The following is a 12,188-nucleotide window of genomic DNA, read 5'->3' as shown; positions in this document are numbered from 1 at the left end:
ATGACTCCTGAAGCTATAAAGATAGGTATTCTCTCCGCATCTACTTCCAAGGAAACTGCTTTGGATCAGAACCAGCTCATCATATGGATTTTGTGTGGTTTATGTCTTTACACCGACTCTTGCCAACAGGGTCTTACAACACGATTCCACCTTTCACTTTGGTAACCGGAAAAACGCCGACCGACCGACCGACCGACCGACCGACTGACCTGCCAACCTACCATCATATGCAGTATCCCTTTCGCTTCTCTATAGCACATGTATCTGTGTAGTGCCCAGCGCAATGGACATGATGGAGTCCGACGTGTCGGACAGCAGCAGGTCATGTGAAATGAAATTGTAAACAAGCGCACGTGCGCTGTTCAAATGACAACAAATGCATATTGCGCGTTGCAGTTCATGCATTGCATCGGTCGAGACACTCGAGTAGAAAAACTACAGTGCATAGATTAGGCCCAAATCATGTTTTTATATCCACCAACCATGTAGACAAAGCATATCTTTAGAGTATCGTTATCAGTTATCCTTACCGCGTGGGCTCATTTTCCCGGTATAATTGACTGGAGATGCTGCTGTCAGACACGTCGGACTCCATCACGTCCATTGCGCTGGGCACTACACAGATACATGTGCTATAGAAAGCGAAAGGGATACTGCATATGACGGTTGGTTCGCAGATCAGTCGGTCAGTCGGTCGGTCGGTCGGTCGGCGTTTTTCCGGTTACCTTTCACTTTGACCAATGACCTGTTTCCAAAAGGGAGTCGGTACATGTTGAATAAAATGGCCTGATAAGTTAGGATGAAGGGACTATATCAAGACATGAATGAATGAAAAGACTTTGACTGACACAGGAAGTCATGAATAAAATGCTAATTTACATAAACAAATATATATTTTATTCGAAGACATTTATAGTATTGACCATATTAACAGACTCCTCTGGCAAAGTCGGCACTAAAATTGGGTGAAAAATATTGAGTTATTGACATGTGCTGATTGAGAAGGAAGAAAATTACTTGTCAATCACTCGCGAACTGATTGAGATATGAACTTCAGAACACATCATTCGTAGGGGTGCATGCAAAGAACCCAGCAAGTGCCATTGTGGTGATTTTGAGAAACTTATAGAGTCATGCCTGCATGAGCCATCAAGTGCATGCTCCAAGTGACCCTGCTGTTTTTGACTATATGTCATTTTGAAAGGGCTGTCAATATTTCACGACAACCTGCATCAATGTTTTGATTTCAGTCAATAGGGGGCAGTCCAACAATCAAGATGATACCAATAACAAAATTTTGCCAGATGTCGCACTTGCAAGATTCTTGCACGCACCACTTGACTTTATTTGTTCCAAGTTTTTATTTTGGAAGATTAGTTACTCAATAATCAAATTATTCGTATCACCTTTTTTAACACTCCCCGCCCTGCCCCTCTTTCTTCCTTCCCCGATCCATATGCAACAACGGCCTACTTTTGTCACTGTGTGCAGGTCCCAATTATTCCAGGCATTTGTCCATGCCAATGTAACAAATGATCAGATTGTGGCTGAAAACTGGAACTCTATGCAAGTTGGTCAAAACTTCACAAGAAAAACAAATCTTTTTTTCTCTTAATTTGGTCATGGGTTTTATACATGTAGGACATGAGGGGGATTGAGAACAGCCACTTATTAAAGGGACAACATGGTACGAGATGTTGTTTTTTCATACAAAAAAGACTTCCAGCAGGGGCGTTACTTCTCCAAACAGGAAAAAAGTTATTGAACTGCAATAAACAATGCACTAGAACGGGGTGTAACCATAGGCCGGCCTGAAATTCACTGGACATGTCCAAAACTGCCTCGCAACACCGTCCAAAATCACTATTTGAACTCACAACTGTGTGATATTGCTGGTGGCGGCGCATGGTGGCAAGCAGTGTCATTATCCTCTGGCCAGGTATAAACTACCATGCCCAAGTTGTCCCTTTAAGGATCCTTATAATATATACGGATAAACCTCTGTCGAAAGAGGAGACATTTGTGTACATTACTATCTGTATACGTATATGTGACCCGTCACAGCAAAACCAGGTGCATGTCGCACAGAAGATGAGCCTAAATGACACCAGAAGATAATGGAAGAAATTGATGTGCTCATATTTCACAAAAGGCAGACAATAGAGAAATGAACAAACAGTCCGTCTCAACCTCAGCCAAGCTCAGAGCAACAAGCACCTGGTTTTGCTGTGACGGATCACATATCGATATGTAGGTTCCTGATCTCAACCTCCATGTTACCTGATTTGTACATGTATAAAATAATATAGATCATGCCTTGCCTCGATATATAAACAAATAAAAGCAGTTGGCCTCAAAAGGATGACCATACATGAGCTCGAGTAACTAGAAATGACCAGTATAGGCAAAACAAGAGGAGTCTACAGTATGCTTTCCATGTGAAATGACTTTTGGTAAATAACATTTTATATTATAGATATAAACATCATGGCTGGCTTGTTCAAAACAACACTAGCTTTAACACTGCGAGATTCATTAATATGCTGTAGAGAATATATTGTACAATTGCATACATAAATTTGATGTATGCACGTCTACGATTTAGAGCTTAAACTGCTGTAATACTAATAAATCAATAATCATCACACCATGTTCGAAATTTTGCCTCTATCACTATCGACTCATGCACTTGATTGGGAACAACGTTTACATAGTGTTGGCCGTCGTCAAGTCACGATGCATTGCAGCTCTGACGGTTTTACACTACCGTGACATGACGCAACGGTTCGTAAACGTTGTTCCCAATCAAGTGCACGAATCTATCGTTTAGGCCCATACTTGAGAACCTGAGTAAAACCTCTGAAATGGTTGGCACAGTTTAGGAACTAGAATACTATACATGCGTGCTTAAAGGGACACTATAGGCAGCAGCTAGGTAGGAAAGTTAAAGTTACACAAAATTGCCAATAGGGGTCTCTCCAATCCCATGATACACAAAACAATTCACACATATACGAAAAATATATTTAGTGCAAAATCAAACACGACCCAGTGCCATTACCGTGCATATAAGTCACCGAAAATGGTCACTTTAACCCCGCTGCTCCTGCCTATAGTCCCCCTTTATGAGTTTTTTTCCCACAAATCAAGTTATCTTGTAACCTGGCAACTTAATAATGGAGGCAGCTGCTTTGCTCTAAGTACATGTACATGTATGCATATGTGTAGAACACAAACAAAACATTTCCACTGTGGCATTTCTAGAGAAATAAACATTCAAATTTCCAACTTCGCTCTTTGAGTTGATATCAGCTCTCACGCTACCGAGTATGATGATCGGATCGTGATGAACTATGCATTCCCGATGAATGCAGGGGCCAGTGCATGACAGCATGGTAAACTCAAGATTGCCAGTGTGTGTGTACCTGGGCTTTCAAGTAAGGTAGAATGTGGTCATTGTAGCCTCTGCCTATGATATTGATTGATATCCCCATGCATCAAACAATGCAGGGGCTACAAATAAACGGGGGCTACAATTACCCCGTTCTACCCTATATGCCTAAAACCTGCTCACATTTATGAAGTGCATGTTTTTACAAACAGAAGAAAGCAGCAAGAGTTCGTCACATGAACGTCTCTTTAGCCGAAGGTGATTCCGTGTATTCTTCATAGGTGGGCAACTGGAAGAGAATTGATCAAAAGTGTCAACAAGAAATGTTTATCATTGATAGAGTTTCAAATGTAACTTCACATGGTAAAGTGCTGTATCTTTGCAGTCAATGACATCAAATCAAATTCAGGTTAAAGAACGATTGCATGGTCACCTCGAACATGCTGCTTTTGCACTGCTATTCTCCTTACTATTGACCAGTGTACACATACAGGCATCTTGACCCGCAATGTTTTGACTAGATCGCTAAATCACTCACGTTTGTGGAGCTCGATGGTAGTGACGCAAACGCATGAGTGTCACAATGGCGTAAAGGTATATGAATGGATAGATCGCAGTTATTGACATAAAGGTTATTTTAACTAAGATGCAACATCTGCGACAGCATGCGAATAAATCTCCTCACCAGAGAACTAGTTACCACTGTAACCATGGTAACTCAAAAATATTTTGGGGCAATTTTTAAGAACCTATTATTGGAAAACCTTTCATTTTGTGGAGTTGGTGTACATGTAAACCAGTTATTACAGCACGCCAGTTTTCCTTATTGCAAGACTCCATCGCGCCACAAAATTCCTCTGCACACAAAATAATTTCTGTCTCGATGGATTGATATGTAAACCTATTTTTGAGGTGACTTAGCTTATGAAATGACACAGTCTTTCATTGCACATGCCATCCTGACTCTAATGCGTTTGTGTCACCACTATTGAGCACCACATAGCGATCTCAAAACATTGCGGGTCAAGATGTGCACTTACTGTATATGGCAATAATCTTGTCCATACAGGTATCTTTCCTAAAGAGCATCTCTTACGATGGAGTGGCCAATCTTCAGCAAGCTATGGGGTCAGGCTCTATTGATTTTGACGTCATATCCGACGCGATGTTGGAAACATCTCAGGCCGACCCTAAAAGTCGGTCATTTGGTTGCCTCACAACAGAGCTCCACTCCTGGAGGCGCTGAACAAGAAAGGGAAGAATTCAAACTACACAAACAAACTTACCGCTGGATCTTTCAATTTGTACTGATCGTCATTTTCTATCACCTCTGAATATGAAGGTGGTGGTGCAGCTGTCGAATTCTCATTAGGTATATGCACACTGGTAGATGGTGGATGTAATGGATGGTTGCTTGCTGCCCGCGGATACCTGCTGGGAGCACTGTCTACTGGTTGATCCACTGGATAGCTTCTGGCCACGCGTGGATAACTGTGTTGAGTATTGTTTGTTGACAACGGGTGATAGCCAGCCTGGAGAACAATATTGGGAACATGTAAATAAGAAAACATTTAAAGATATCATGGAAAACCTCATAAAGATTATAGCAAAATATGCTCGCCTTTATAAAGTTTTGAGTATAGTAATATATAAATTGCTAATCAGGGCTTTGACCTTTTGAAGTTGTTTTCAGAAAAAAACTGACTGGTCGGAAACATCGAGGAAGGGCCAGTTTGGTCAGTAATTAGAACCCCATTGGTGAACCCCACGGTGAATATCTTATTTACCTCGGATTGTCCTCGGGTTACGGGGGTATGGCTTTGATGCGGCCTGTACGGAGGCGATGAAGTTGTAGCAGATGGCATGGTCGCACCAGTCAGTCTTGGTCCAGAGGAAGTGGTCGTCTGGCGTTCTCGGCTGGTGACACCGACAGTCCTGGATTGTTCACCTGAAGATTACATGATGAAGGGCTATAAGGGCCAACTCTGTTCGTCAAAAACTTTAAAAATTGAACTTGAATTTGGAAAATTTCTAATTGTGTAAATATACACAGCATATGGATTTCAACAATGCTGTTGAACTTGAATTTGGAAAATTTCTAATTGTGTAAATATACACAGCATATGGATTTCAACAATGCTGTTGTGTAGACGGGTACACGAATACTACAGGGTGGCCCAGAATTATTTCCCCCTGCACAATAGAATTCTATTGTGTATCCATTGTGTGAGGGAAAATAATTATCGGCCACCCTGTAGTATAAATACCAACTTCCAGGGAATATTCAACCATAATGACTGCATTACAGCATTGGGAATTTCTATTTTCCTGTGCCACCAGTAAAAACAGTGAACACAAATGACCTACTCCTTTAAAGGCCTACGTCGTCCGTTAAAAAGTTTGAATTTGTAATTGAATTTGAAAAATGTTAATTGCATGAATACACACTAAATATAAATTTCACCATTGCCATTGTGTAGACTTATATACAAATACTATGAATACCAAGTTTAAACAAATTTGTATTCACAACAAATGCACTGCGGCATTGTGTATTAATGGATTTCTATCCAACTGGACCACAATTAATTATGAACGGTGTACACCTTTAAAGGACGAGGTGAATTATCCCTTCAACGTGCTCGTTTCAATAGTAACGATTTGTTTTGAAACTGACATCCAGTCAAGCACAAACAACTCACCATTACTGTCTCTTTTATTTTTACAGCACCAGTAAGTGCACAAGAGAAGCACAAGCAGAACAACTCCACAGATTGCCAAAATTTGCCAACTCTCTGAAAAGGCAAATAGAAAGGTCACAACTAACATGGTGTATTGTACATGCCGGTCACCGATCCAAAGGTTGACTGTGCACAACGTTTCTTAACTTCCACTCTGGGGCCAACGCGCCAACCACTGGGCCATAAAGGAATTCCCTCATGGCCGGCGGGTTACGCCGTGCCATATACCTGGGGGTACTATACACATGGCAAATTTGGACTTTTACAGCACGTACGTGTATCATGTCGCACAGCAGTAGGCTGTCGGCATCCTAGAAGGTGGTGCAGATTTCACTGGGTTACGAGCTGTATTTTAAAGGGACAACTTGGGCATAGTATTTACCTGGCCAGGAGGATAATGACACTGCTTGCCACCATGCACCGCCACTTGTAGTATTACACTAATGCTGATCTACACAAATGCAGAACTACACGACGCGCAGCAATTTTGACCTTTACGAAGCTTCCCCTGATGTTTTATGTACAGATGTAGTAATCAGCCTGCTCATCGATCATGGCAACCTAGAAGTTCTTTACTGCCTCATCTCCTTTTGCCACCAACTTGATCCGGGCACCATGCCGACTTACCGGCAGTGAATGTCAATCCTCAAGTCTCCTCCTTTCACCGCCGACCCAGCAGAGCGGGAAATCTGTCAGACGTACACTCATTAACGGGTGGCCAATGAAATTGCTCGACAAAAAGTAATTGAATGACGGCCAGAATTGATATTGCCAACCTTGCTTGATGATCAGGTTACCTTTCTACTATACAAAACACGCAAAGTGCATTTGTGTGATGTAAGCATCTCTGGAACCGTTACTCATGGAACCCCTGGTGTTCAACAACAATGGTTTTCATCGAAGTCTCGTGCGACAGCCACGAGTGTAATGTTAGTGTTGTCGCGACATGGACATGTGGGAAAGGAAGGGAATGCATGGAGACTACCAATAATGTAGTAACAGCCGTTCTGAAGGCCGATCGGGGGGAGGGGGGCTTATCGGCGGTGAAGGATGGATATATGCACAACGACGGTAGATCGGCATGCCGGGCACCAGTTCGCCCGGCTTTTTGGGAGTCAGAGTCTATACAGACAACACGTCCGTACCATCAAAGACATCTCACTTTTAAGATGACCTATCAGTTGACTTGTTCTTCTTCTACTATCAGTGTTCCTCACATGTGGAACCATCTGACCTCGAGAATGTGGTGATGGCAGCGGCCGTCAAGTCATCAAAAGTATGATAAAGCGTTTTTTAAGAAGACAAAACTGACAATTGTATGCGAAACCTCACCAATGTTTGCCCACTTACCCAGTGCAATTTCATTACTAGTACCATCTCCTGGGTCAGCAGGTGCCGTGTAACAAGAAATCTCATCTGAGCCATCGCTGCAGTCCGAAAGACCATCACATTTTTTATAAGAACTGATACACGTTCTGTCTGATTTGCATCGAAATCCACTGCAATCACCTGAAGCAAAAAGTAACTGAAAATATCCTCGCCATACAGTAGTTTATGGAGTGTACCTATGTTCACTGGTATCTGTCTTCCCAAATATAAAGTGGATTTAATAGGTGTTTCAAATTTTATCTGTCTCTGCTCGACCGGCCCTATATATGTAGCTATAAGAACCCAAAATTGATAAAGATAATGTCTGTAACCAAGACATGCAATAGCTATTAACATCATCCCCATCATTTTCCATAGCATCTACATGACATATCTTTCTGAAAAGCTCTAAGGAGGAACACATACCCTGGTGAACATAGGGATGGTCCCACATTTGGTGGAGGAGAGCGAGGGAGTGAGGTTGAAGAAAAATGCCCCCAGAAACTAGAAAGTCACAGAATTATGTGTTTCTCACCCACACTTTTAAAATATTCTTAAGGCCATAAGAGGTGCTTTGCCCCCCCCCCCCCCAGAACAACGGCCACCAATGGTCCTGCAAGGAAGATTCCTGGCACTTCACAACACCCAAAGCGTGTGAAATATTCAAGTCTGTTGGATGAGATTAAAAACCGTGGTCCCTAGTACCCGAGTATCTATGCCTTGTAAAAGATGTGACATCTAGGTGGGCAGTAGCCTGTACTATAATGGACTCCACACCTCCAGCAAAACAAAAATCCCAATAGGGTTACGCCGTCGGTATTGATATCTTTGATATGATATGATGAATATTGAATTGTACATGCTCACCACACCAATTTGGTCCTTTAACACATTTCCTCTCCTTCAGGCATTTGTATGGTTTTAATTTTGAACACACAGGTGCTGGAATGATGAGAAAATACAACACTGAAGAGAAATTATAGAAACCTCTATTTGGATGATGCAATGAACACAGAACAGATCACTTCGCTATCTGTATGACATGGAGGAAAAATCGACATGCAGCATTTTGCTTTGCTTCACAATATTTTTACCCCAGGCACTTGCATTACTTCCAATATTATGCCATAATCTGCACGCTGATATGATAATGACATAAATTCACAATCATAATTGTGAAAGATTACTCAATATTAGGCCTGGTGCGTTGATACTCAATTCTATCAATGAGATAAATCACATTTGCAACTCAAGCCACTTTTGACCTCACAAAGCTGAACTGCAAAATGAGTACATGTACTATGAAAACAAAGAGTAAAAAACTCACGACAATTGAATGATATTAATCCACATAATCCTGGATAACCAGTGCACTGTGCGTCATAATGGTAGATGCCATATTTGAACCCACAAGGCCGAACTGCAAAGAAGAGAAACTCACAATGATGTGTCAAGAGTAGTGAGACACAGTCGATATGAAAACACCATTTCTATTCCTTTTTAAAGTTATAGACGCAAGCAAGAACACATAAAGTCTTTATAAATCTTTGACGTAAGGTATGGGAAGATCGGGTATAATTCTCAGTAATGCCCAAAGAAAATTATGTCTTAATTCCCAATTTTTGAAACAATTCATGGTTTAGGATAGATTGTCCATTCCCCAATATGGCTGGCGCGAGTGGACAAAATTCAGAATTATGCCACGGCATCGATAGGAATTGTGGTGCACCATAAATCAACCAATCAAAACATCAGATCGCGTGAATTATGCCACGGCATAAATAGGAATTGTGGTGTGGCATAATTAGACCAATCAGAAAGTGGCAATTGTTTATTTATGGTGCGGCATAACTCGCCCTCCCGTCCACAATTCCTATTTATGCCGCGGTATAATTCACGAGATGCAATGTTTTGATTGGTCGATTTATGGTGCACCACAATTTCGATTTATGCCGTGGCATAATTCTGAATTCTGTCCACCGGCGCCAGCCATACCCCAATGCGTTCTTGTACATATTGTAGTAGCACATACAGTACTCTTGCTATTTTGCCACACTCGCCCTAACATTAAATATGTCCTGGAAGTTGCTACAGTATAGCAAGGAAATATGCGACCCACCACGACAAAATGACTCGCATATCACACAGAAGATGAGCCTAAAATGACACCAGGACATAATAGAAGAAATTGATGTACTCAGATGTCACAAGGCAGACAACAGTGAAATGAACGACCAGTCCGTCTCAACCTGCAAGCTCGGAGCGACATGCGACTTGTTTTGTCATGGCGGGTCACATATGGCAATTGCTTGGTCAGTTAAGACATAAGTGGCATAACATGATGACATCAGCCAACATTGTTTGGGTGACGCAGTGATGCAGTTGTTTGTTAGATTTTAGGACTTACGGCAATAGGTATCCATTCTTTCACACCATCCAGTAAGAGGACAGAAGTACATGTATCTTCTGTCCGGCAATGACCACGGACATTTGCTTGAGGCTATAGTACATGAAGAGAAAACAAAATAAAGCTCGCAGATAACATTATCTTACATCTTCACGCCGTCATTCCAAACAGCGTCCACCAAGTTTAAAGTCGGGTATAAAGTTATCAAAATAAAATTACTCCATAAAAGTACTCCATAAAACACATTTCCTGAAAATTTCATGACATTTCGTCATTTGGTTGTAAGATAAGGGAATTGTTGTCTAACATCGCAAGACTCCCGCAGTATCAAGAAGCCTTATCATTTCCTCCAAGTCAAATCCAACATGGCCGCCGACTGGGTGGTGGATGCTGGTACATTTTAGACAACAACTCGCTAATCTAGCACAAAAATGTCATGAAACGTTCAGGAAATGTGGAAAATGTCCTGCTTCTTTGATTTTATTTTGATGACTTTGAACTTGCTCTATTAACCTGGTGGACGCTGTTTAGGATGACCCGAGTCCTGAGGTGATCAGACAAAGGTCTTTAAAGAAACCTTGAGTTAGGCTGGAGCCAGATTAATACTAGTCAAACCCAAGCAGCATGGCATTGGGCATCCATCTCAACCATCAAGTACATGGCACTAAATTGCACTTGTTTAAGGCGACATAAAATTTGTGTGCTGCCAGTATACTATTAACCCTTTTACTGCCACCGTCGCTGAATAGCGACGAGCGCTTGTGCGTTATTTATTGAGTTACATTGAAAGGTTGTGTGCTCCTGAGTTTTCCGCCTTCTGATAGATGGCGTGCAGGTAGTATATCACTTCTATGGCAGTTTCGAGGAATATAGCTCTACTTTGTTTCAAGCTGCAGTCTTTTAAAAACAGGTTATCGGAAAATTTTTAAAATTGTTAAAGGACCAATATAGGCAGCAGCTGGGCAGGCAAGATAAAGTTACACAAAACTGCCAATAGGGGTCTCTCACATCTCAGCTTTCCAATGACCTAGCCCTTAATATTATCTCTATTAGCATGTCAGATAGGGAGAAACCTAGAACACCAGCAAAAGATTAAGGGCTACTGTGACTGACCCCAGGATTACAAAACCCTCGGTCTATATGACATATGTATGATACTTTGATCTAAAACACCGTGGTATCTCTCCGCAAAAGAAAAATCCATTTGCCACATCAATCTGAATCTGAGAGCAAAGGATCCACTAAGAACCTTCACATGCTCCAAGTTCAAGGTTAATTAATGTTATCAAGATTTAATAAGACTCCATGTCTTTCATTAGATATGTTCTTCATGGATGCATTGAAAACTGAACCCTCAGCATCTGGTCCACATGTATGTAAAGAGGTCTACATGTATGTAAAGAGGTCTACATGTATGTAAAGAGGTCTACATGTATGTAAAGAGGTCTACATGTATGTAAAAAGATACCAAAACCCTCAAGGCTGTTGATGAAATTCCATCGAACCCCCACCGATAGTTCAGGAACTCGACTTCATTTTGACTCCGTCTCCACCCTCAAGGGATACTATAAAGTATAAGTAGTAGCCACCTCGGATTAAATTCCCTAAATCTTGAACTTACTAGGGCAAAGAGAAGACATAAAAAAGCACTCTTCATTCGCACATCTGTATTTCAAATGTGTATTTCCTGCACAGTCGTTAGTCAATAATGACGTCATGTTACTAGTTGCCAACATCATTTTGATAGAGTCAGATTCTGAAATAACACAAAAATAGCTATTTACGATTAGTGTTACAACAATAGCCTGCTGTAGACTCCATCACTCCGGCAAAAATCAAATAGGGTTACGATTTGGGAGAAGGAATGATAAAAATCTAAGAGCCACAATTAAATGCAACTTATTTTTGGCCCACCCTGTATAGTGTATAGACCTGTAGAAATAAATGAATACAACAATCGGTGTATATACGGCCAGTAAAGTCTTACAATATCAGCTAATGAGAAAAATCAGACCAGAAGCCACCGGATGTTTATGGCTGACGATTATTGAGATATCAAAACAGTTTAAGAGCGATATTTAGAAGAGAAAATTGAAATTTGCTCACACTTTTTTCTCAGTCGTTTATTTCGATTTGACGAATTCCGTGATACCCGGGTTTCAGCAGGAACGGCGAGGTTGAGCGCCGGCCTGCGAGATAGTTTTCCCATTTTTATGACTCAAATAAAGGGCTCTGCAAACATAAAGTACGGGTCCGTCATTGATAGCTCCTGTGTAATTGA

General features: G+C 41.3%; 1 protein-coding gene across 1 annotated transcript; it reads right to left on the bottom strand.

Annotated features, from left to right (window-relative positions):
- Positions 1 to 904: 904 nt before the first annotated feature.
- Positions 905 to 12,032, bottom strand: LOC135496257 (prolow-density lipoprotein receptor-related protein 1-like). The gene is made up of 10 exons (XM_064785490.1): positions 12,014 to 12,032; positions 11,529 to 11,663; positions 9,908 to 10,000; positions 8,828 to 8,920; positions 8,368 to 8,442; positions 7,483 to 7,641; positions 6,094 to 6,186; positions 5,179 to 5,339; positions 4,678 to 4,923; positions 905 to 3,680 (listed from the first exon to the last, which is right to left on the bottom strand). The coding sequence occupies exons 2-10, from the start codon at positions 11,644 to 11,646 to the stop codon at positions 3,624 to 3,626; spliced, it is 1,095 nt and encodes a 364-aa protein (XP_064641560.1). The 5' UTR covers positions 11,647 to 11,663; positions 12,014 to 12,032; the 3' UTR covers positions 905 to 3,623.
- Positions 12,033 to 12,188: the final 156 nt, after the last annotated feature.

This window comes from Lineus longissimus, chromosome 11 (genome assembly GCF_910592395.1).
Source record: "Lineus longissimus chromosome 11, tnLinLong1.2, whole genome shotgun sequence".
Lineage (NCBI taxonomy): Eukaryota > Metazoa > Nemertea > Pilidiophora > Heteronemertea > Lineidae > Lineus > Lineus longissimus.
Note: the sequence above shows the minus strand (reverse complement) of the source record. Positions and strands in the feature narration are given on the sequence as shown.

Bases quoted from the DNA above. Each gene is read 5' to 3' on its own strand.
- LOC135496257 (XM_064785490.1), bottom strand. From the start codon at position 11,646: ATGATGTTGGCAACTAGTAACATGACGTCATTATTGACTAACGACTGT. The intron at 6,187-7,482 runs GTAAGTGGGCAA...TTGCCTTTTCAG, and splicing joins TAGTAATGAAATTGCACTGG to AGAGTTGGCAAATTTTGGCA. The intron at 3,681-4,677 runs GTAAGTTTGTTT...ATTCTCTTCCAG, and splicing joins ACAAATTGAAAGATCCAGCG to TTGCCCACCTATGAAGAATA.